The 27,070-nt window shown below is 40.1% G+C and overlaps 1 protein-coding gene across 1 annotated transcript in view; it reads right to left on the reverse strand.

Moving 5' to 3' along the window:
- Positions 1 to 27,070, reverse strand: part of LOC145412385 (sulfotransferase 1A1-like) — a 238,192-nt gene that overhangs the window by 170,254 nt on the left and 40,868 nt on the right. The window contains exon 3 of the mRNA XM_080282274.1: positions 16,382 to 16,527. Coding sequence (XP_080138400.1) covers positions 16,382 to 16,527 — 146 coding nt within the window. The remainder of the gene's footprint in view (positions 1 to 16,381; positions 16,528 to 27,070) is intronic.

A 27,070-nucleotide genomic window follows, 5' to 3' on the forward strand; every position in this document is an offset into this window, starting at 1 on the left:
GAGGCTGCTATTCCCAAGACTTCTACAGTTCATGCGAAGCATAGAGCAAATTGGTGGATGCCGGATTGCTGACAAGCATTAAGGAAATGCAATAGGAGATACAGGATTTTTGATAGCCCACTGAGGAAAATTTTATTGCATACAAACAGGCACGGGCTGAGGCAAGGAGAATAATAAGAAGGGCCAAACGTGACTCCTGGCGGTCCTTTGTGTCCACGGTGACTCATACTACACCATTAAGTAAAGTCTGGTCCACTATAAGAATATTAAATAATAAAGGCCCATATTTCCCTGTCACCACCCTGCAGGTGAACAACACCATCTATGACGAGCACGTGGACGTTGCTAACATCCTCGCCAGGAGGTTTTCTCATGTAAGTAGCTCAGCCAATTTTGATTCGCGTTTTCAACATCATAAACGCACGGCTGAGCTACAGTTAATAGACTTTTGCTGCAAAAGACGTAGACTCCCCGTACAACCAAGAGTTTATTCTAGATGAACTGCTCCTTGCCCTTAAATCCTGTAAAGACACCAACCCTCGACCAGACACCATCACGTACGGTATGATCCAGCATCTTAATCAGGACAGCCTGATTATGATGTTAGCATTGTACAATGAGATTTGGGCATCTCGAACGTTCCCAAACTCATGGCACTTTGCGCACGTCACACCGATACCCAAAGAGGCTGGTCGTCTTATGAATCCCACTTCATTTCGTCCTATTGTGTTGACTTCTTGTCTCTGTAAGGTCATGGAACGAATTGTAAACAATAGGCTTCTATTTGTTTTAGAGTTGAAGAATTTGTTAAATGATGAACAATGTGGCTTCCGTAAATGCAGAAGTTCACTAGATCATTTATTGAATTTGGAGCATTGTATTGCAGAGGCATTTGCCAATAAAGAATTCATGATAGGGGTGTTCTTGGACATCCATAAGGCTTATGAAATGACAAGGCGACATGGTATACTAATGAAGCTCTGTGCTTGTGGTTTAAGAGGAAATTTGCCTATTTTTATTTCAAATTTCTTAAGAGACAGGACTTTCTTTGTCAAATTGCCCCGTAATGTATCATCGGATATATTTATCCAGGAAAACGGGATACCGTAGGGAAGTGTGCTTAGTCCCACTTTATTTAATATTATGATCAATGATATTCTGTCATCAGCTCCCATCCTGATGAATCTTAAATACTCACTCTATGCTGATGATTGTGCAATATGGCACTCTTCCCATAATGCACAATTTTCCGCTGGGCGGGTTCAAGCAGCCCTTGATTCTGTCAACCAATGGGCCTTGAAGTGGGGATTTAAGTTTTCCGTCCCTAAGTGTGCAGCTGTAGTTTTTACGATTCGTAACGTACCTAATTTGTGCTTAACTTTGGATAATCTGGCAGTACCTTTTCAAAATTCTGTAAAGTTTTTGGAAATTCATTTTGATCATCGTTTGAACTTCAAAATCCATGTTAATAACTTGATTGCTCGTTGTGATAAACCTTTAAATGTCCTCAAGTACATAATGTACTACATGGGGTGCCAACAAAGTTTTTATTAATGGTGTTTAAGTCCCTTATTCGTTCAAAGCTAGACTATGGCACACAGGTGTATGGCTCGGCATCCGATGCCTTGCTGAAAGGATTGGATGTGTTGCAGAATAAATGTTTGCGAATGTGTCTTGGAGCCGTCCGGTATACCCGTGTAGCTCATATGGAAGTGGAGGCGAATGTGCCTCCCCTCTGTATTCGCCATGACCACCTGGCCTTATCATACGGCATACGAACATCGAGGAAAAGTAATATCGGCAATGTGGCCTGTATCCCCCTGCGTCAATACCACCACCTTATGTGGGGGATGTGCTTCGGCCACTTGCCGTGCACCTCCACTTATAACCCAGGAGCTTGGTGTGGACCCCATTGACTGTGACAAGTTGGTGTAAAAAAATATAGCGTCTTGGGAGCCATCCGGCTTTACTGTTGATGTATCACGGCTCCCAGCACCAAAGGCCAAGGCGTCGGAGGCGGAGGTCCACCACTTGTTTCGTAACATCATCGTCCGTCGCTTGGGGTCCCACCAATTGTACACCGACGGTTCCAAGTCGAGTGAATGTGTGGGTGCAAGTGTATGGTCGACCGAATGTGCCCTCAGGTATCAGTTGCCGACTCATACATTTGTGTTTACCTCAGAACTTTTTGCTATTGATAAAGCCATAGACTATGCTCTCAATTCTAGGTATGACTTATTTGTCATATTTTCAGATTCAAAATCATCTATTCAGGCTATTGCTTCTTGCACTACGGATTCTAATGAGATCCAGGGCCGCATTGTTAATAAACTGCATTCATGCAACAAGTCATTCACGCTGATCTGGGAGCCTGGCCATTGTCGTATCTATGGCAGTGAGCAGGCTGACTGACTTGCAAAGTCAGCTGTAGAGCTTGAGGGGACTTGGGACGTTCCTTGTGATCTACGGTCGAGATTCTCTCTCAGAAAGAAATCAATAAATCTTCTGCGGCAAGGTCAGTGGGCCAGACTAAATATTCCAACATGCAAGCCATACCTGGGCAACTGGGACACTGCCAACAATCCCAGTCGCCTGGAAGAAAAAGTGTTGGCTTGTTTGCAGCTTAATGCCACCATCCTAATGCACATGAAACCCTACATGGAAAGACGATTCCCACCGCACTGTGATATCTGTGATACAGTGTTATCTATCAGTCATATCATCCTGCGCTGTCGGCGATTTATTTGTGAATGCGCGTCACTTATAAATTACTGTGGCGCAACAGACGTCCCCTTCACCCTTTCCACCATCCTGGGTGATGGGGACATTGTTATTCCTGATAAATTGATGGTTTTCTTGAGAGAGACCGGACTTAGAGTGATATGACTTTTTCACTGGATGGGTATGGTTTTTATCGACTGTAAATATGTACCGTATATATTGTATTATTAATTAGGGTTGACAGTTGACATATTTGAAATAGTTCCTCCTTCCCACTGATCTATTTCTAATATTGATGCCCCCTACATTAAACCCGGTTCCTACAGTCACCAGTTGATGAGTGCAGGTGTGCAATATGGAAAGGTATTGAGCACTTGCAGTCGATGGTGGTCTGTTGGGCGAGGTCCTTCACTTTTTGTACATATGTAAATACATTATATCATCTTGTTTAAGTTATTCTAATTAGGGCCGACAGCTGACGTATATGGAAATGTTCCTGACTCGTCTGGTTCTCTTTTGTATATTGATGTCCCCTATATTAGCTTGTGCCTCGACTGACAGTCACCAGGTGATGAGTGCAGGTATGTAATACTGGTTGTACCAGTTCCTTACGAGCTCTATTCAGCTTAGTGTCTTGGAGGCTTTACTTCCGATTGGTAAGCTTTATATTTTTTGTGCATTGCTTTTGTGTATTAATTTTATATGTACATTTTTGCTGTAGTTTCCTTTTCTTGTCTTTATTTATACTATACGAGGACTATAGATTTGATAAGTGTGGTTTATGTTAGTTTATAATTTTTGTTCATGTTCTTCATTTTAATAATACATATATATATATAGATATATATATATATATAATATATATATATATATATATATATATATATATATATATATATATATATATATATATATATATATATATATATATATATATATATAGAAAATGATGAACTTTAGATCCATATCTGTTGTAGTACAACGAGTATTTTTCTTTGGTGGGATCCCACATATGTACCCTGATGATGGCCATGTGAAATGTCCGAAAATTCGGAGAAATATATTGAAAGAAGATGATGGCGGGTGTCATCTCCATCCTTATTTGTCTTTTATGGAAGTTACGGTGCCATGGGTCCATTGCTGATGTGCTGATTTTATATATATATATATATATATATATATATATATATATATATATATATATATATATATATGTACGTGTGCATGAAAGTGTGTCTGTATAACTGTGTATGCATGGAGGTGTATATATATATATATATATATATATATATATATATATATATATATATATATATATATATGGCGATAATGACCAGGGGCATTGGCCCCAATGGTTGATAGGCCGGAAAATAAAAGCAAAAAAAAGAAAAAAAATGGAGACAGTTTTTATGGGACTTGCGTCGAGAGAGGGAATTTTTGGGAGGAGAAGTAATATTTTGTGTATTGTATATATTTCTGAACATCTTTTCACTTCGTACTACCATCCAATCGCAAGTATTATTATTATTACTGTATTATTATTATTTGTGGTAATTGAGTGTAGTTTAATTATCCCTTTTTGTATGATTTTACTTCTTTTATTTGGCAAGTTTGTTCCCAGACTAGTGTGATTATCCATGGTATTATGAGGTTACTTGTTCTTCTCATTCTTTTGTATTTCATTATCTCATTGTAAATATTGTAAATATTATTAGCTTGTATTATATCAGGTATTTTTCATTGTGTTTATTTTACCCTTGCAAACGTCAGCTAGTTTTATTTACTGTACATTCGGACCTGTGTTGCGAGATTGGAGTTATTTTTTTTTTAAATTGTTTTTCATCACAACTATTTGTTCAGTTTCCTTTTCACTTTGTTTTTCTTAGCTTTTACGCAGTCAGATTTAGTTATCTTGTGTTGCCTACTCCCATCTCATAACAATATATATATATATATATATATATATATATATATATATATATATATATTGTTACATAGCCTATGATTTCATCATCCTTTGTGTAATTTTAACGCACAGTATGCTGCATGTTTGATCACGAATGTGTTCTGCCTCAGTTCCCCCTTCTACCGTTATAGTAGAGTAAGTCGTCCTTTCTGTTGTTCAGAGTAGGATTGTCAGCTCTTTGTCCCCATGGCTTCATTTGCGCGTCCTTCTTACAAGTTGTATCAAGCTCTGCCGGCCCCTATATAATGAGCTCAGTCTCTGCATCATTGCCACTTAGATCTGCTCCTCATTTTGTTCACATCTCTGTCCTCCCCTGTACAGTTATTATTATTGTGAGTGCTCAGAAAGTCTCCAACCATCTAGCAGCTGTGTAATTTGAGTATAACTGTTATTGCATTTTTTCTTGTACTGTGTAACATAAGGTTAATTCTTAGGCCTAGTAAGGTTTTTGTAATTCATGTAAGGTTCTTTATGTCAGTCATCATTAACAATATTTTGTATCTGTAATAATATATCTGGCATTCACTGAGTATTATCTGGTATCTCATTTTAACAGGGCTGACTTAGGTAAATTTACTCTTGCTAATTTCGTGTTAATAGAGGCTATTGCAGTTAACCATATATTTAACCTGTTTTTGCCATTACATTATCTTTATGAGTCCTGAATGTTTTGTTGTTAGTTTGAGCATTAAACTTAACTTGTAATTTTACCTAACTCTTTTATTTTGAACCTGGACCTTTACGGGACAGTAGTGATTATTAGTATTCTCACTTAAAGTGTACATCATCTTTCTCTGTTCCGTAACAATATATATATATATATATATATATATATATATATATCCTTTGTAAGTCCACTTCTGGTCGAAGGCCTCCCCTATCTTCTTCCACGAATTCCTTAACTCAGCTAATATTTGTCGTATTTTGCCTGCAAACTTCTCTATCTCATCTCTCCACCTCCTGTCTTGCCCTATTCTACTATCAGGAATATGTTACAGGAAATTTGTGTAACCAGTGATTTCATGAAATCCCTTGGGAAACTGTGAAATGAATTAAAATTAGGATTGGCTAATTAACGTTAGGTTAATTTAGGCTGCGGTTAGGTTAGGTTGGGAGTATCTAGGTTAAGTTTAAGTTAGGTTAGGCCTGGTTAGATTAGATTAGATGAACGCTTAACATAACTTTGCATTTATCTAAATTAACCTAACCTACCCTAACCTCACTAACTTAGCCTAACCTAGCCTGAACTTAACTTAGGTTATCCCAGCCTAACCTAACCGCAGCCATCTATCTATCTATGTTTCTATCTATCTATCTACTGCCAGATGCCTCAATCCTGTAAGGGCTTGCCACAAGCAAATCGCCTCGATGTCGCCCTGTCCAACGCTATTTCACTGCCTTGTTGTCAGCTCACACACCCCTCTCTCATATCCCTCTACACTCCAACCTTCCATCTCATCTTCGGCCTCCCCTGCCCTCTTCCCCCCTCCCCCTCCACTCACTCGCATGCACTTTCTTCGTTAGTCTCTCGATCTCCATCCTCTCCACATGGCCAAACCACCTCAGTGAATTTCTCCTAACGCTTTCTGTCACATCCACATCCACACCACAACACTCCTTCATTTCCTCTTTTGTCAGACTGTTTCTCCACATAACCCCACATGCTCCTCTCAAATAACTCATTTCCACTGCTCTCACTCTTGGCTTGTGTCATTCCAACAAGGTCCAAGCTTCACTTCCATACATTAGGGTAGGTATCACAATACTGTCATGCAGCGACTATGTTACTTCCATTCTTGTTTCCCTGTTCCTTATCACTGCTTTCAAGGAACCAGAAACCTTTCTTCCCCGTTGTACCCTTTCAAGCACTTCATCTTATAAACTTCCATCCTTACTCATTACACTACACAAGTACCGGTACTTAAATACACTCACATTTTCCATTTCCTCCTCATCCAGCCTCACTGTACGTTAAGTGGCTTCATTTCTCTCGATCATAACTTTATCCTTCCCTACATTCATTCTGTTTCTTACACACTCCCAAATTCATTCACAAAGCTTTGCAGTTCCCCTTCGTCTTCGCTTAACAACACTATCATCTGCAAACAACAGCACAGGGCGTTTCCAAACACCCCTCTTTTATTAAGATTGCTCCAACATCCACTGCATCACCTTGTTCCTCTTTTACAACCCCATCCATATACAGATTAAACAACCACGGGGACATGACACAACCCTCTTTCAATCCAACATTAAAACAGAAAAATTCACTCACTTCACTATCCATACGCACTGCAGTCTTGGCACCCTCATACATACTCTTTACGGCATTCAAGAACTTCCCTTTTACTCCATGTATTCTTAATACCTTCCACATTCCTTGTCTATCCACCCTGTCATATGCTTTCTCCAAGTCCATGAAAGCCACATACAACTTCTTTACCTTCTCTAGAAAGTTTCCACTAAAGACCTAGGAATGAATATCTGATCTCCACAATCCCTTCCCTTCCTAAAACCTCCCTGTTCTTTTCCAACTAATTCCTCTGTTATTTCCCTAACTCTGTTAATAAGTATCCTACCATATACTTTTCCTATTACACTAAAGAAGACAAATGCCTCTAAGGTTAGCATACACTTCTCTTTCCCCTTTTCTTTGTACAGATGAATCATTATACCTGACTTCAGTCCTCCAGGACTCTACCGTTCTCCCAGGCCAAACTGCACAGCTTACATATCCATTCTGCTACTATCTCTCCCCCATGCTTCAGAGTTTCACCAGACACTCCATCAGTTCTTGGGGCTTTCTCCATTTTGACTTTCATCGTTGCTTCCACTACTTCCATCATACTGATTTCTTCCTCTCTTCTTACCTCCTTCCTTCTCCCAGCCATTCCCCAGCTACTTATACTCGCATTACTTTCATTCTCTGTGTTCAACAGTTCCTTAGAGTATTCTCTCCATCTGCTCACTTCTTCTCCCTTCTCCACCAGCAATCTACCATTTTTATCTTTCACTCCCCTACTTACATCTTTGTCACCCTGTCTAACTTTCTTTACCACTCTCCAGAACATTTTCTTACATTCCCTCCACTTTACACTCAAATTCATTCCAAATCCATCATCCACTCTCTTCTTACTCTCTTCCACTAAACTTTACACCCCTCCCTTCCTCTCTACATATAACTCTCTTCCGTCTCTCAACTTCCTCCATGCACCTGTTTCTCGTTCACTAACTATATGCTTTCTCTTTTTGCGCCACAGCCTGCCTCACCTCTTCATTCGACCATGCTGTTCCTTGCACCCCCTTTCGTCTTCTCTTCGCACCACACACCACCTCATGTGCTGCACAGATTTCTTCTGCGAATATCTTGCACACATCTTCCACGTCCCCCAGTGCTCCAATCTATATTTACCCAGTCGCTCCTCCACTTCTTTTCTATATTCTGCCTTTTTTCCATCGTCTTGCAACCTTTCTACCTTCCTTGTGTGGACTACTTTCTCCTGTCCTTTCCTTCTCCTAATCCTTCATTTCATTTGATCCTTGACTTTCACCACCACCACGTGGTGGTCAAGAATAACCTCTGTATACTCTTACATCCATTATACACCTTCCCATTCTATCATCCTCAGACATATAATCAATCATTGCCTTCTGTTCATTCAGTTCACCATCCACCCTTCTTATCACCTGTGGATCATTTTGTGTCTAAAGAGGGTATTGCTATCACCAACCCTCTCCCTGCACAAATGTCTGCAGGAACACCGCCATTCTAATCCACTTCTGCAGGCACACCCCACTCTCCGACTACTCCATCCACAATCGCATTCACTACCTTTCCATTCATATTTCCAATCAAAAACACTCTCATTCCTATCAAAGTTTTCCATACATAATTCCAAACTTGCCCTGAATTCTTCGTTCACTTTACTTGCACGATCTTCCATTGGCGCATATTCACACATAATCTCCCACATTTGTAGTCCAATTTTCAATCTTACCCACACAATCCTTGAGCCGAAGTATCCATACCCTCTTATATTCTTCCATATCTTGTACACAACAATACAAACTCCTCCTTTTGCCCTCTGATTCTCACCTGCTCCCTCAAATGTACCCCTTCCATACTCCCGTTCTCTCACACTCTCATCTCACCATTTAGTCTTAGTTATGCCACACACACCCACTTTTGTATCCTCAAGCACCTGGACAATCTCCCTTTCATCTCATCATCCGCACCCCCCACATTCCATGTCGTAATCCGTACCATGTCCTTTGTTAGGTCCTTAGTCGTCACCTGTTGGTCATTCCTGGTCCGAGACTTCTTGTCTGTATTTTTAGTTATTTGTTTTCCCACTTGTTGTCACGTAGGGAGCATGTGTTTGTTGATTATAAGGTTACCACCCAGGATTGTAAATAATCTCCTGGTTTACAGGAAATCTACCCTAATTAACCCATCCTAATTTTAACTCATCTCACGAATTCCCTAGGGATTTCTTGAAATCACTGGTTACACAAATTCCCTGTAAAATATTATATATATATATATATATATATATATATATATATATATATATATATATATATATATATATATATATAAAGTGGAATCGGTTGACCTGGGTCTATAGAATGGCATGCTTTTGTCCTGGCAAGGTCCATTGAAAGTGATGAAGTGTTGGATGGTAGTACCAGCGGGATACCTGTACATACTCGTTTATTCCTATCAACACAGAGTTGCCACACTGAGAATAAAAAAAAAAAAAAATCAGGGATTACATTAATGTGTCACTAATCCACTTGAAGAGGAAGGTCATGGGAGGGCAGCACGATATGGGACAGCATATGTCCTGGGCAATGAGGACTTTTTCCCGTTCCTGGATGACGAGAGGGTTCACGAGAGGTTGGCCAAGAATGGAAAGATCGCGCCTGTTGTGGTCACGGCTCACGGCAACACGCGCAGCGAACTGGTTGCTCCTGGCATTCCTTGATAATGGGCGTGGCAATACATGTTATTAAAAGGAGAAAGTTGTAGAGTGGGAAGCAAAGAAGGTGCTGTAGTTATAAAACACAGCCTAAAGCAAGTTACCAGAGCAAGAATTTGAATATGATTTCATATTACACTAACTAACATCCAGCAATAGACATTACTTAGCTTCGAATTGTTGCTTGATGAAGTAGGGGTGGCACAAGGGGGGCAAGACAAGTGGGGAGGATCCTTTATAGAATAACGAAGGATTTACATCCGCTACAGGATGGAAGACGTGAGGGATATGTCGATTAAAAAAAAAAAAAAAAAAAAAAATCTACCGTAGGCAAAACTGGCCTCAGTCACTAAACAGATAAGTACTAACGCTAAGAGAATAGTATTAAATGGCAAAGGAAGTGATGGGGAACCACTGTTTATTGAGCAGATGCAGGCTAAGATGTGTGCATCAAAAACGCACCTGACCAAACCTGACCCCAAAACTACCCCCACACCCAGGGAACTTGGCTGTTCACCCATGGGCTGAACAGGATGAAGACAACGTTGAGATACAGCAGACATAGTGAATTGTACATTATTAAAAAATACTCCGGGGTTTGGTAATGTTGTGTCATACTACAGGTAGTCTCATTCACTTTCGCTGAAGGATGAAAATAGGATGATACATTACAAGGGAATGTATGGTCATAGACTGAATACAGTCTACACTCAGAGCGTGAGAGACCAGCAAACACATGGTGTAAAGAATGCGAGTTCAGATGCCAAGCAAGTGGGGAGCCAAGAAAAAGAGAGACCAATATATTATTAAGGAAGGTACAGCATATTCTACTTGAAGGGGGAAGGTCGTCCTCATCAATGTGGAACGAGTGTACTTAAATGTGATTGGAGAAATCGTCTATTGTCCAAAATGGGGCGTGTTCGGTCCCAGTCAGGGGTTGGATGGTAAACTTATAACCAACCAACACGTGTTCCCAGCGTGTCAACAAGTGGGTTGCCTGAGGGTTAGATCCCCTCCCCGGAAAACAACTAGCTAATAATACAAGCAAGAAGCCTCGGATCAGGACAGACAAACAGGTGACGACCAAGGGTCAGACAAAGGACTTGGCACTGGTTGCAATATGGAATGTAAAGGGTTCGAATGATGATGTGTGAGAGAGAGAGATTATCCAGGTGCTTGAGGATGCAAAAGCAGACATACGTGGATTGTGACTAAATGCTATGATAGTGTGAGAGAGTGTTAGTATGCATGGGGATTATGCAAGGGAGTAGGAAAGAATGAGAGGACAAAAGAGGGTGTATGTACTGATGTGTGCAACATATGGAAGGAAAATGTAAGACAGTATGGAACAGTTGGTTCAAGGTTTGCGTGGGTGAGACAAACGAGAAATATAAACGTGGGCGATTGTGTGTGTGTGTGTGTGTGTGTGTGTGTGTGTGTGTGTGTGTGTGTGTGTGTGTGTGTGTGTGTGTGTGTGTATGCGTCAACGCAAGATCGTGTAGGCAGAATGAAAAAAAAAAAAAAAAGAGAGAGATTTGGGCAAATTTGGAAGCGTGCACGGAAAAGTTTGAGAGGAATGAGACAATGCTTTTTCTTTGAGATATGAATGGGAAAGTAGGGAATCTTAAGGTTGATGGAGTAGTTGGTGAGTGGGGTGTGCCTGAAGAAGTGGGTGAGAACGGCAATGTTCTAGTGGGTATTTGTGCGGAGAGGGATTGGTGATGGCCAATACTTTCTTAAGGCACAAAATAATCCACAGGTACAGGTGGCGAGTGATGAGAAGGATAGGTGGTGAACTGAATGAAAGGAGAGGGAATGACTGATTATGTGCGTGTGGATGACAGAATGGGAAGGTATGTAATGGATGCAAGAGCATACAGAGGTTGAGAAAGTAAACTTTCTGACCACCACTTAATGGTGGTGAAAATCATGGTTCAAGTGCAATGGAAGAATAGAAGGAGAGAAGAACAGGAGGAAGTAGTCCATACAAGGAGGGTAGAAAGGTTGCAAGAGGATGGAAAAAAGGCAGAATATAAGAGAGAAATGGAGGAGCGATTGGGTAAATATGATACAGAGCTGATAGGGGAGGTGCTAGATGTGTTCAAGATAATCACAACAAAAATCTGTGCAGCGTGTGAGGTGGTGTGTGGGGTGAAGAGAAGACGAAAGGGGATGCACGGAACAGCATGGTGGAATGAAGTGAGACAAGCTGTGGTGCAAAAGAAGAAAACATGTAGTTAGGGATGGGAAGCAGAGGCATGGAGAAAGCTGGGAGACGGAAGAGAGAGTTATATTTAGAGACGAAGTGAGAGGTGAAAAAATTTGTAAGAGAAAGAATTTGGAAGGAATTCGAGTGTAAATTGGAGGGAATGTGAAAAAAATGTTAGAAAATGAGATAAAGAGAGTCAGACAGGGAGATAAAGAAGTTAGTAGGGGAGTGAATGATAAAAATGGTAGACTGATGGTGGAGAAGGGAGAAAAAGTGAGCAGATGGAGACAACACTTTTAGAAACAGTTACACACAGAGAATGAAAGTAATGCGAGTATAAGTGGCCGGAGAATGGCTGGGAGAAGGAGGGAGGTGAGACGGTAGGAAGAAATCAGCAGGATGGAAGTTATGGAATCAATGAAGAAAGTTAAATGGGGAAAGCCTCAGGAACTGATGTAGTGTGTGGTGAAATAATGACGCATGGGGGAGAGACAGTAGAAGAATGGATGTGGAAGATGTGCGGCTTGGCCTGGGAGGAACGAAGACTGGGAGTCAGGTATAAATATTCCCCTGCACCAAGGAAAAGGGGAAAAATATGTGTGGTAATCATAGGGATATTTGTTTTCTTAGTGAAGGAGGAAAAGTATATTGTAGGATTCTTATTGACAGAGTTAGGAAAACAACAGAGGAATTAATTGGAGAAGAACAGGGAGGTTTTTAGAAAGGGGAGAGGTTGTGTAGATCAGATATTCATCCATAGGTCTTTAGTGGAAAAGTTTCTAGAGAAGGAAAAAATATTGTATGCAGCTTTCATACAAAGCATTTGACAGAGTGGATAGACAAGGAATGTGGAAAATATTAAGAATTATGGAGTACAGTTGTTGAATGCCGTGAAGAGTATGTATGAGGATGCTAAGGCTGCAGTGCGTGTGGACAGTGGACAGAGTGAATTTTTCTGTCTGAATGTTGGATTGAAACAGGGATGCGTCATGTCTCCATGGTGTATGGATGGGATATAAAAGAGAATATAAGGTATGGCAGTGGATGCTGCAGCGGCCCTGTTGAGAGAGAGTGGCATTTGGAATCTCCCTGTACTGCTGTTTGCAGATGATACTATATTTTTTAATGAAGACGATGGGGAATTGCAATGCTTCATGAATGAATTTGGGAGAGTGTGTAAGAAACGGAATCAACAGGTGAATGTAGGGAAGAGTAAAGTTATGGTCTTTGAGAGAAATGAAGTCACCGAATGTACTGTACAGTGAGGTTGAAGGATGAGGAAATAAAAAGTGTGAGCGCATTTAAGTACTTCGGTAGTGTGATGATTAAGGATGGAAGTTTGGTGGCTTAAGTGCTTGAAACGGTACAACAAAGAAGAAAGATTGTTGGTTCTCTGAATGCAGTGATAAGAAATAGGAAAGTAAGTGTGGGAGTAAAAAAGTAACTGCATGATAGTATTATACCAATTCTAACGTATGGAAATGAAGCTAGGCCGTTGTTGGAAGGACACAAGTCAAAAGTGAGAGCAGTGGAAATGATTTATTTAAGAGAAGCATGTTGAGTTACATGAGGAGACAGACTGACAAATGAGAAAGTGAAGCAGCGTTGTGGCGTGGATGTGGATGTGGATGTGATAGGAAGTGTTGGGAGAAATACACGGAGATGGTCTGGCCATGTGGAGAGGAAGGAGAGCGAAATACTGACGAGGAAAGCGTGTGTGAGTGAGGTAGAGGGGGGCGAGAGGAAGGGGGAGGCCGAGGATGAGAGGGAGGGATGTAGTGGTGAGGTATATGAAAGAGGGTTGAGTGAGATGGTGGGAGGGGTGTGAAATGGCCGGGGACAGGGCGACATGGAGGCGATTTGTTTGTGGCCACCCCTTACGAGATAAAGGTGTTTGGCAATAGACAGGTAGACGGACTTTGGTTTATACAGGTTTACTAGTCTTCCACATGACCCACCGACATATCATAAGAGCACACCACTAAAACCAATGCACATATCCTGAATGAGGCAGCCCAAGCTTGTATTCAATATGGACGATGAGTATTAGTGTTCAGTTGGTGATATGTAAAGGTTTGTGGGCTGTGTGGCACATAGGAGGACTGCTGGGCCTGAGGAAAGTGTATGTTGAGCCTATGCTCAGACTAGTCGTGCACATAAAGAAGTACAGGTGTATGAGTTGTAGCGCAGAATAAGCAAGCGACGATAACAACAGAGACAAGTTATCATACTGTGGGATGATGCGTAATAGATTTAATTTGGAAGTTAATGGCTCATTAGAAAACAGAAAAGACACAGGCTACTACACTTTGTGAAATTCGGATGAGAGGAAATGAAGCCTATAGGTGACTAGATGTACGTAAGTTTTAAAAGCAAAGTGTAACACAATATATTTTGATAATTTAAGTAATAGACACAACACGATGAAATGCATGGGATGCGATAGAAGGATGCATGCAGAGAGCTTAGTACATAAAGCTCACATACTGCAGAGGGCGGCAATGTTGCTTAGTGCACGAATGTGTATAGAACTAAATTAATAGCCTATCTGAAGTGGGGGTGAAGGGGCACACTGTACTGACACGTTTTAGGAAATCACATGTCGAAGAAAGACAAATAACACCGTAAGAGAAAAGGGACGACTGATGCACATGAAGGTCAGTGAAGAATGAATAATCTTTATTACTGAAACTGTATCTGTCTGTGTATCTGTCCGTACCGAAAATTAAGGGGAAACTACCAAGGAACTTCGAAGGAGGTCTAACGGATAACTTTTCACAGGAATTTATTTGTGTGATTTAATGTTTGTTAAGTGGCGCCCCTGAGCGACAGAATTATAAGTAATCAAGTCCAATGAAATCAACATGGTTGAGCTTGGTGGACAGTTACCGCTGAGTTTCAACCATATCAGTAATATTACAACGGGGCGGGTGAGTGGGAGAATGGATGGGGTGGGCAGGTGAGCAAGGCGGGTGGGTGATTGGGCAGGAAGACTGGGTGGGAGGGTGGGTGATGAGGCTGGATTAGTGGGTGGATGGGCAGGGTGGGTTGGAGGGTAGAGGTAATTTAGGTCCATAGGGAGTAATTGGGCTGGTAGGTGTGTGGGTGAGTGAGTCTGTGGACAGGGTGGATGGGTGGTTGGGTGGGCAGTAGGTAAATAGGTCCATGGGGTGAGTAGGTTCTTGGTAGGAACTGGTCCATGGTGAACATTCCCCTATGGAAATAGGCCCAAGGAGGAACGTAGGTGTACTGGGTAAAATGGGACTCTGGGGGTTGTGTCCTACAGGGCGGTGGCCCCCCAGGATCCCAGGCGCTGCCGGTTTGCGCTGACGTAATTTTTTACCCGGGCAATACTGGACTTCCTGCTAGCTGTGCAGTCAAAATTGAGAGTCGAATGTCGAGGCTATGTAGCTGAGAAATGAATCAGTAATCATATGCAATGTACAGAAATAAAAAATGAAATGAAGACAAGCAACAATATGGAAAATAATTTAAAAAGGGACACGAAGAGTGACATAAGAAAAGGGTATGACAGAGAAATTCATTGTACAGTAAATCTGCGCTGCTCTAAAATTGTAACTTTATGTCCACATGTTCACTACCTCTCTCCATTGTTCCCATAACCTGAGTGGATTTCTCCATGTCCACACTACATTTTCTTTGCCCTCATTCCTCAGCCTGAGAGGGACAAGATGTCTCTCTTGCTTCTGAAAACTGGATGTTGGGGCTTCTATTGGATATTACCAAGCGAAGGCAGTGCAGGCAGGCATGGTGAAATCCTGGGCCACATCCTTACTATGCATTGACTGAATTCGTGGCAGGGGACAAGGGGGTGGAAAGAACTGATGTGACATTGGGATATTTAAGAACAGGTTCGAAAATAAGAATGATCTGAGGAAGGCAGCGACGTAAAAAGCAGAGGGAGAAGACCTGACGCTGGTATGTGCAAGAAGGAGGTTGTGCGAACTATCCCAGCCTTCCATGTACTCAGTTCGTCAGTCTGGCGAGGGAGGTGTGAGGCAGGATGAATGCATGAGCCTCAGTACTTGGCAGGTCCGGCTGGCCATGCCATTAACGTTTCGTTTTTCTACTCTGTTTCTAAGTCTCGTTTTGTATGTGGGATGGTGAGCGGCTGGATCAAAACAGGGATGAAGCTGAAATCTCTCAGGTCTTTGGTTGCTTGACGGTATTATTTATTTTACTATAACATCGGCCTCTTAAGAAAATAATGGTTGGTCAGGGTTGGACTGACTCCTTATTATGTACAGTATTTCTAGTAGTATAATGTGAGGATGGATATGAACCCTATGGACTTAAACCGTTACATGTAAACAGTATATGATCAATAATTTTCTCATTTTAAGTGTGTATTAAAAAAAAAAAAAAAGTACTGGAAACTATTTGAGGATTTTTTATATTTCAAGCAATTTCTGTCGGACTTTATCTCTCCACCCCCCCCCCCTTCCAGCATGTCTGTCCCTCTTTACGTGTCCCGTCACTTACTCAATGAAAGGAACGCGGTCCAGCAGCGTGGTGGCACCCTCAGGGTTGTCGAGGTCCGGGTTTTTCCTCATGGTCCAGACTATCTCCTGGGTCCAGGTGGTGCCGCATTTGGGGTACGTCATCACCACCACGTCACTCGACCGCCACTGACACATACAAGACATTAACATATTATCATATCACTCAGTTTTATAAACATGAAAGGAGAAATTTTTTTTTTACATCTCACTTTTTGTGTGAGCTCTGGGTTTTATTTCCCAGTCAACTAATATACCTACTGTAAATAAATACAGTGCATTTATAATCATTATGCAAGACTGAAGCCCCGTACTCGTGCTACATTATAACAAGATGCGTCGCCGAAGTTTCACCCATACACGTGGTGACGTCACAATTGTGATGGAAACTGATGTACTGTGAACCATTTGTTACGACAGCCCAGCAAGATGGCCAGCAAAAACGACTGGGTAAGCTAACCCCATTTCTCCCAACCCCCTCACCACGGGTGCACACTAACCTGAAGGAGCAACCCCCTCAGCTCCTGCAGGTGTACCCTTAGCAGCTTGTTCTTCATAAGGCACTTTTATCAATCACTGTGGTTCTATTCAACACTCGTTCTCATCCTGAACTACTCCTGGAAGATCATATCATTCCCATCATCTCTTTGTCGAGCTTATGTCCCTATTTTGGCCTCATTGCAGCCTGAACCCTTCCCTCTCTCTGCGCACGTTCTTTTCGTCTTCAGAACTAGCAAGGTGATTGCTTTTATTCTTTCCTATGGCTCTGTATAATCGTAGGTACACCTTCGGACAGAAATTCGTGATACAGGGTAATCTGCCACCAGAGGTCAGGTTAATCGCACATGTCTATCCCCCCTAACACCCCTTCCTTACCCCCACCAAAAGACTGATTCGTTAGGCTGATGGATCGGAGATATGAAGCTTCGCTCACTCTCACGTCTTGCCGCATGTAATGTTACTTTCATTTATATTACTAGTAGGTGTATTATCAAGTGCACAGATCCATCTTCATTTCCATGAGAATTGATTATATCGGAGTTTTAGCAGATTACAGTGCAATCACCCTAATTTATAGAGTTTGGTTTCCAAATATTTATCCAACGTGTCCTAAGCGATTGACTAAAATGCAAGTAACAGTTAAAAGTTATTTGGCCACATAAAGTCCTCTCCTGCCTTGTCATCAGGGCAGCCACATATGCACCCATCTACTTATCCACCTACCCACTCATCCCATCCAACACAACCCACCGATCTCATCCCGGCTACCCACCCAGCCCACCGATCCCTGCTATCCAATCTGCTAACCCACGAATGCCATACACGAAGCTCACCCAGCTATGCCACTCAACACATTCACTCATTCAAATCTCCACCCTGAACCCATCCAGCCACCCAACCCAACTACCCACTTAGATCATCCCGACCACGCAATCGTCTCAGCCACCCTGGCTACCAACTGTGCCCACTCACCCTGGCGACTCACTGTCCACACATCCCAGCAACCTATCTTGCCCACCGACCCCTACCACCCACCCTCTTCACTCACGAAATCCACCCATACTGCTCACCCAACAATGCCATCCATCTCATCCATCCACACAACCCTCCCACCTCTCCCTGAACACTCCCCACCCACCTCACCCTGCCCATCCACCCATCCTGTCCACCCATTCCTCCCACCGACCCACCCGCCCATCCACATTCCCAACCACCGTTCTTACCCAACTCCATTGACTATGCCACCCCATTCACCCATTTGAATCCGATTTACCCATCAAACTCATCTTATCCAAACCTAACTTACCAATCCCTCCTCGACCACCCACATGTCCAGCCACCTACCCACCAAGCCCACCAAACGCATCCACTCACTAACCCATTTACCCCTACAACCCACCCAAAACCACTCCACACACCACACGCAACAACTGTCCCCCCCTCCCCAGCATCATTACCTCTGTCCACCCACCTTGGCGATGCACCGAACTACCACACCCAGCAACTCAGCCTCATCAACTCCACCCACCCAACCAACTGACTCACACACACACACACACACACACACATACAGAGAGAGAGAGAGAGAGAGAGAGAGAGAGAGATAGGCTGACACAGTAAGTGTGCGTCCACACGTGTGCTCGAGCAAGTGCTGGCAACATGTAAGCAACACAGTAACGAACACGCTGTAAACATGTTTGGAACAGCAGCGTCCAGATCATGTTGGCAACATCATGATGAAGTCTCAGCTGCCTGGTATGGATACACTTATCCCATCGCCTCTCCTGCAGATGTTCGAAGCTGCACTGAAATAAGTTTGCATACATCTGTCCAAATACTGCAACAAACATGTTCCTGAACATGTTGCCTGCTGTGTTGCCAATATACTGTATGTTCGAGAGCACTTGTGGACTCGCGACATCGGCGCTCTGTACTGAACCAACACGGAAAGAAAAACAAGACGAAAGAATATGCTGAGTCATCTGAGGTTTATTTAGACTACAACAACACGGGGATTGTAAGCATATACTTTGCACTTTTAGTATTGCAAAATGGATACATACTTTAGTAAAGCAAATTTGGAAAAGAAAAGGGATAAAAGTAAAAAGCAAAATGATGATTTCTACCAAGAACTGGTTGAAGTGGAGACTCACAATAGACTGGTTGAACGTGTACACAAACTAGAAATGGCTTTCAAAAATGAAATTGATGAAATAAAGAAGCAAATGCACTTGCAAAAGGAAGAGATAGAAAAACTAGGAAGGGAGGCCAATAAGAAAGACACAACCATCAGTGAACTAACAGTGGAATTGAGTACGCTTAGGAAGAAAGTGAGTGAAATGGCAAGTACAGTAGTCAATCACGAGAGTGTTATGGAAGAGTTAAAAAATGACACAGAGACAATTAGGCAAGTAAGCAGTCTTATGGACCAGAGCAGTGATATTGAGGAGAAGATAACACAGGTGAATGAAGCTGTGCAAAGCTACAAAAATGATGTAGAAACCACGTATGCTGAAATGGTGAAAGTAAAGAAAGACTTAGAAACAAGGGTGGAGGAAAAAAGCATTAAAAAGGAAGTGAAAAGAATAATCCAAAACAATCCAAAGTTAGTCAGAGATTCAGTAGATATAAACAAATCTATAGTAATCACTGGTATAGAAGAGGAAGAAATAAAAAACAAGATCACAAGAGACAAAAAGGAGATGGCAAATGTAATGAGCTTACTGAAAGAAGTATCAGAGGAAATCTGTAGTAAAGACATAGAGGAACACAAAAGGTTAGGGAAATATGAGAGAAGCAAGACAAGACCTCTAAAGGTGACTTTCCAGAGTGTAAACACTGTGGAAGAGATACTAAAAAATGCAAAGAATCTTATGGAAAAAGAGGAGTTCAAAAATGTATGGATAAAAGGATGCCTAACACAAGAGGAACTGGAATTACTGAAAGAGAAAAGGGAGGAAGCAAAAACAAAAAAATGAGGGAAGATCAGAAGAGGAGAAGAAGAAATTTTTTTACAAAGTAATAGGATTGCAGGTACGAAAGTGGTACACAAACAGGATGGAAGAAAAAGGAGGAAGGTAGTAGAACCATGTCATGACAAGTATATAAACAAGAAGATAAAGTTGATGTACTCAAATGTGGATGGAATGGTATCTAAATTACTAGAGATGAATGATTATGTCAGAGAAAATGAACCACAAATAATATGCCTAACTGAAACAAAATTAACACCAAGGATATCCAATGACATACTAAACTTAGAGGAATACAATATATGGAGAAGAGACAGAAATTTAAAAAAAGGAGGAGGAATTATAATATTAACTAAGAAAAATCTAAAAGTCAATGAAATAAAACTAGATATACCATCACAAGTAGAACTGATTGCAGTAGAGATCAACACATCTGAAGGTAAAGTAATTGTAGCCAATTTGTACATGCCACCCAGATCAAACACATGGGAAAGAGATGAATATGAGGACCTGGCAGAGAGTACAATTCAGAGTTTAAGATCATTACTACATAAAATGGAAGAGAAATCAGAAAGAATTATACTAACTGGGGATTTCAATACAAATATAAATTGGAATACTCTAGATATAATTAGCCAAGAAAGCTGTTGGGACCAAAAGCTCCTGGATCTCGTACAAGAGTTCTTCCTAACGCAACATGTGAGGGAAACCACCAGAATAAGAGGATTTGATGTACCTTCAGTGCTAGATCTAATATTTACTAGGCAAGAAAATGATATTGACAGTTTAATATATCACCCTCCACTCGGCAAAAGCGATCATGCAGTACTAAATTATAACTTCAGGATAGCATATGACATAGTAAACAGCAATGACAGTTACAAAAAGAGCCTAAACTATAAAAAGGGAAATTATCAAGACCTCAAGAAGTATTTCTTAGAAGTTGATTGGGAAAATGAGCTTAGAGGACAAGATTTAAATGCTGTATATAAAAAATTCTGTGAATTTTATGAAATACGAGTCCAGAAGTACATCCCACAGCACAAAGAAGCAGATAAGAAAATACAGAAATGGTTCAATACAGAATGTAAAAAAATCAAAAGAAAGAAGAGATTTGTTGTGGAATAGATACAGAAGAGATAATAATGAAAGGGCGTATAATAATTACAAACAGGCAAGAAACGATTATACAAGAATAAGGAGGGAAGCCCCAAAACAGTTTGAGGAGGATATAATGAATAAAAGTAGTGATCAACCAAAGCTGTTTTACAACTATATCAGAAGCAAAACCAAAGTAAAAGATATAATACAATCAATTATGGATGAGGGAATCACTTATACACAAGAGAAGGATATTTGTGAAGCACTAAATAAGAATTTCCAATTAGTTTTTACAGAAGAAAAAAATTTTGAGAGGGACTATGTGGAACATGCATGTCCACACATACTACCAGATATACAAATAGCAGAAAAAGTAATACAGGAGAAGTTAAGTAGATTAGACAGAGGAAAAGCAAGTGGTCCTAATGAAATTTCATGTTGGGTACTACGAGAATGTGCAAAAGAGTTAAGTAAACCCTTATTTTTAATTTTCAAGAAATCCATGAGTCAAGGTAAACTACCTGATATTTGGAAAAAAGCAAATATTGTCCCCTTATTCAAGAAAGGAAATAGACAAAATCCACTCAACTACCGACCAGTATCACTGACCAGTGTTGTAAGCAAGGTATTAGAAAAGCTTATAAGAAAAGCTTGGGTAAACCATCTAGAAGAACACAGTATGATAACAGAAAGACAGTTTGGTTTCAGAAAAGGAAAATCATGTGTTACTAATCTGTTGAGCTACTATGACAGAGTAACAAACACAATACAGGAAAGGGAAGGATGGGTGGACAGTATCTATTCAGAATTCAAGAAAGCTTTTGACACAGTACCACACCAAAGACTTTTATGGAAACTGTACCATCAAGGAGGAATTCGAGGCAAACTGTTTTGTTGGATGGAAGACTTTCTCATAAAAAAAGAAATGAGAACAGTACTAAGAGGAAACTACTCATCATGGAAAGAAGTGACTAGTGGAGTACTACAGGGTTCAGTGCTGGCACCAATCATGTTATTAGTGTATATAAATGATATAAACAGTAACACTGGAAATGAGAGCTATCTGAATATGATTGCAGATGATGCAAAAATACAAAGGAGAATTACTAACACAGACTCTTGTAAAGAGCTACAAGAAGAATTAAATAAACTTCATGAATGGAGTAGTACATGGCAAATGGAATTCAATGTGGACAAGTGTCATGTAATCAAGTTTGGTAAAAGTGGAAAAAGACCTGATTGGGATTATAAGTTAGGAAATAAAACCCTATACACATCAGAAAGAGAGAAAGACCTAGGTGTGATCATCAATAACAGACTATCTCCGGCTGACCACATCAGCGAGAAGGTACGGAACATGTATACACTGCATGCAAATATGAGAATAGCATTCACATACATAAATGAAGACATGCTAAGAAGGATAATTACATCATTCATTAGACCAACCCTGGAATATGCATCAGTAGTCTGGAGTCCTCATCTCAAAAAGCACATAGACAAGATTGAAAAAGTTCAAAGGGGCGCTACAAGATGGATACCAAGCTTAAGGGACCTAAGCTACGAAGAAAGACTAAATAAACTGAATCTACCAACACTACAGGAGCGAAGGAAAAGAGGTGACATGATAATGCTATATAAGTGCATATCAGGGAAGGAGAAAATAGACATAAATGATTACTTAACACATGGAGAAGCATCAGCAAGAGGACACTGCAAAAAACTGCATAAGAAGAGAGGTGATAAAGACGTAAGGAAATTCAGTTTCCCAAACAGAGCAATTGATCAATGGAATGCACTACCGAATGAAATAGTGTGTGCCAAAACAATTCACAAATTTAAGGATATGTACGATAAATATGGTTTAAGACAGGACAGTACGAGCTTGACTCATTCCTGTAAAGATACAATTAGGTAAGAACAATTAGGTAAGGTAAGAACACACACACACACACACACACACACACACACACACACACACACACAGGGAGAGAGTAGTTCACAACAACTTCACTCACTAATCATCCTCCTGGTTGTTTATCCCCGAGGAAGATTGGCCCCACGTCTTACGAATTACTGTTTGATGGCTGACTGTCTAATCACTGAACAGTATGAACAGCATGTAATATTGAAACTAGCATAGTTATGATGTTTAATATTTTACCAAAGTATTCGCTCATTAAAACTATTGCCAATTGGATTGCATATCATGGAATCCTAATGTAAATGCATCCATAATACAGATGAATTAAAGCATCTATCTGTTTATCTTCCACATCGTACATGAGTAACAACTCCATCACTCCACTCGGTTAACTCTGTCAGAGGCCTCAAGCATACCCATAAATGTCACTAATACCGTATATTACAATCCCTCTCACATGTTGCCTCCAATATCTGCATTATTTAAAGTATTTGATCTAAACAACCTGTAACACACTGCAAACCACATTATTCATCACTCTCCTACCTTTTGACACCAGTTTATCCTCTCCACCGGTATTGGTCCATAACAGGACCTTTCTCAGAGCACTCAGGAGACCTATTCAATGATAATTTTTGCAATAACATCAGTAACCTTTACTCTTACAGTCTTACACGTGTATTTCACAGACTTCTTTCACTCCACCGGTAATATCCAACCTTTCTGCAGTAAGATATTTAATTTATATCCCACCGATAGATTCTTCACTGCACTTCATCGTTTCTACATTTATTTCTCACCTACAGCTCTTGCCTTATTATTTGTTTTTATCCATTTAAAATAATTCTTCACTTCCACAAGAGAAATATTCTTGAACAACATAATCCTTCTTTGTGCAACTTGTAATTAAGCATGTTCACCAGTCATCACACACACACACACACACACACACACACACACACACACACATCCTTCTGTAAGTTCATACTCTGTTATTTTAGTATTCCAAAATGGATACATACTTTAGTAAAACAAATTTGGAAAAGAAAAGGGATAAAAGTAAAAAGCAAAATGATGATTTCTACCAAGAACTGGTTGAAGTGGAGACTCACAATAGACTGGTTGAATGTGTACACAAACTAGAAATGGCTTTCAAAAATGAAATTGATGAAATAAAGAAGCAAATGCACTTGCAAAAGGAAGAGATAGAAAAACTAGGAAGGGAGGCCAATAAGAAAGACACAACCATCAGTGAACTAACAGTGGAATTGAGTACGCTTAGGAAGAAAGTGAGTGAAATGGCAAGTACAGTAGTCAATCACGAGAGTGTTATGGAAGAGTTAAAAAATGACACAGAGACAATTAGGCAAGCAAGCAGTCTTATGGACCAGAGCAGTGATATTGAGGAGAAGATAACACAGGTGAATGAAGCTGTGCAAAGCTACAAAAATGATGTAGAAACCACGTATGCTGAAATGGTGAAAGTAAAGAAAGACTTAGAAACAAGGGTGGAGGAAAAAAGCATTAAAAAGGAAGTGAAAAGAATAATCCAAAACAATCCAAAGTTAGTCAGAGATTCAGTAGATATAAACAAATCTATAGTAATCACTAGTATAGAAGAGGAAGAAATAAAAACAAGATCACAAGAGACAAAAAGGAGATGGCAAATGTAATGAGCTTACTGAAAGAAGTATCAGAGGAAATCTGTAGTAAAGACATAGAGGAACACAAAAGGTTAGGGAAATACGAGAAAAGCAAGACAAGACCTCTAAAGGTGACTTTCCAGAGTGTAAACACTGTGGAAGAGATACTAAAAAATACAAAGAATCTTATGGAAAAAGAGGAGTTCAAAAATGTATGGATAAAAAGATGCCTAACACAAGAGGAACTGGAATTACTGAAAGAGAAAAGGGAGGAAGCAAAAACAAAAAAATGAGGGAAGATCAGAAGAGGAGAAGAAGAAATTTTTTTACAAAGTAATAGGATTGCAGGTACGAAAGTGGTACACAAACAGGATGGAAGAAAAAGGAGGAAGGTAGTAGAACCATGTCATGACAAGTATATAAACAAGAAGATAAAGTTGATGTACTCAAATGTGGATGGAAGGGTATCTAAATTACTAGAGATGAATGATTATGTCAGAGAAAATGAACCACAAATAATATGCCTAACTGAAACAAAATTAACACCAAGGATATCCAATGACATACTAAACTTAGAGGAATACAATATATGGAGAAGAGACAGAAATTTAAAAAAAGGAGGAGGAATTATAATATTAACTAAGAAAAATCTAAAAGTCAATGAAATAAAACTAGATATACCATCACAAGTAGAACTGATTGCAGTAGAGATCAACACATCTGAAGGTAAAGTAATTGTAGCCAATTTGTACATGCCACCCAGATCAAACACATGGGAAAGAGATGAATATGAGGACCTGGCAGAGAGTACAATTCAGAGTTTAAGATCATTACTACATAAAATGGAAGAGAAATCAGAAAGAATTATACTAACTGGGGATTTCAATACAAATATAAATTGGAATACTCTAGATATAATTAGCCAAGAAAGCTGTTGGGACCAAAAGCTCCTGGATCTCGTACAAGAGTTCTTCCTAACGCAACATGTGAGGGAAACCACCAGAATAAGAGGATTTGATGTACCTTCAGTGCTAGATCTAATATTTACTAGGCAAGAAAATGATATTGACAGTTTAATATATCACCCTCCACTCGACAAAAGCGATCATGCAGTACTAAATTATAACTTCAGGATAGCATATGACATAGTAAACAGCAATGACAGTTACAAAAAGAGCCTAAACTATAAAAAGGGAAATTATCAAGACCTCAAGAAGTATTTCTTAGAAGTTGATTGGGAAAATGAGCTTAGAGGACAAGATTTAAATGCTGTATATAAAAAATTCTGTGAATTTTATGAAATACGAGTCCAGAAGTACATCCCACAGCACAAAGAAGCAGATAAGAAAATACAGAAATGGTTCAATACAGAATGTAAAAAAATCAAAAGAAAGAAGAGATTTGTTGTGGAATAGATACAGAAGAGATAATAATGAAAGGGCGTATAATAATTACAAACAGGCAAGAAACGATTATACAAGAATAAGGAGGAAGCCCAAAAACAGTTTGAGGAGGATATAATGAATAAAAGTAGTGATCAACCAAAGCTGTTTTACAACTATATCAGAAGCAAAACCAAAGTAAAAGATATAATACAATCAATTATGGATGAGGGAATCACTTATACACAAGAGAAGGATATTTGTGAAGCACCAAATAAGAATTTCCAATTAGTTTTTACAGAAGAAAAAAATTTTGAGAGGGACTATGTGGAACATGCATGTCCACACATACTACCAGATATACAAATAGCAGAAAAAGTAATACAGGAGGAGTTAAGTAGATTAGACAGAGGAAAAGCAAGTGGTCCTAATGAAATTTCATGTTGGGTACTACGAGAATGTGCAAAAGAGTTAAGTAAACCATTATTTTTAATTTTCAAGAAATCCATGAGTCAAGGTAAACTACCTGATATCTGGAAAAAAGCAAATATTGTCCCCTTATTCAAGAAAGGAAATAGACAAAATCCACTCAACTACCGACCAGTATCACTGACCAGTGTTGTAAGCAAGGTATTAGAAAAGCTTATAAGAAAAGCTTGGGTAAACCATCTAGAAGAACACAGTATGATAACAGAAAGACAGTTTGGTTTCAGAAAAGGAAAATCATGTGTTACTAATCTGTTGAGCTACTATGACAGAGTAACAAACACAATACAGGAAAGGGAAGGATGGGTGGACAGTATCTATTCAGAATTCAAGAAAGCTTTTGACACAGTACCACACCAAAGACTTTTATGGAAACTGTACCATCAAGGAGGAATTCGAGGCAAACTGTTTTGTTGGATGGAAGACTTTCTCATAAAAAAAGAAATGAGAACAGTACTAAGAGGAAACTACTCATCATGGAAAGAAGTGACTAGTGGAGTACTACAGGGTTCAGTGCTGGCACCAATCATGTTATTAGTGTATATAAATGATATAAACAGTAACACTGGAAATGAGAGCTATCTGAATATGATTGCAGATGATGCAAAAATACAAAGGAGAATTACTAACACAGACTCTTGTAAAGAGCTACAAGAAGAATTA

Source organism: Coenobita brevimanus, chromosome 93 (genome assembly GCF_032717465.1).
Source record: "Coenobita brevimanus isolate Jiangsu-jjx chromosome 93, ASM3271746v2, whole genome shotgun sequence".
NCBI lineage: Eukaryota > Metazoa > Arthropoda > Malacostraca > Decapoda > Coenobitidae > Coenobita > Coenobita brevimanus.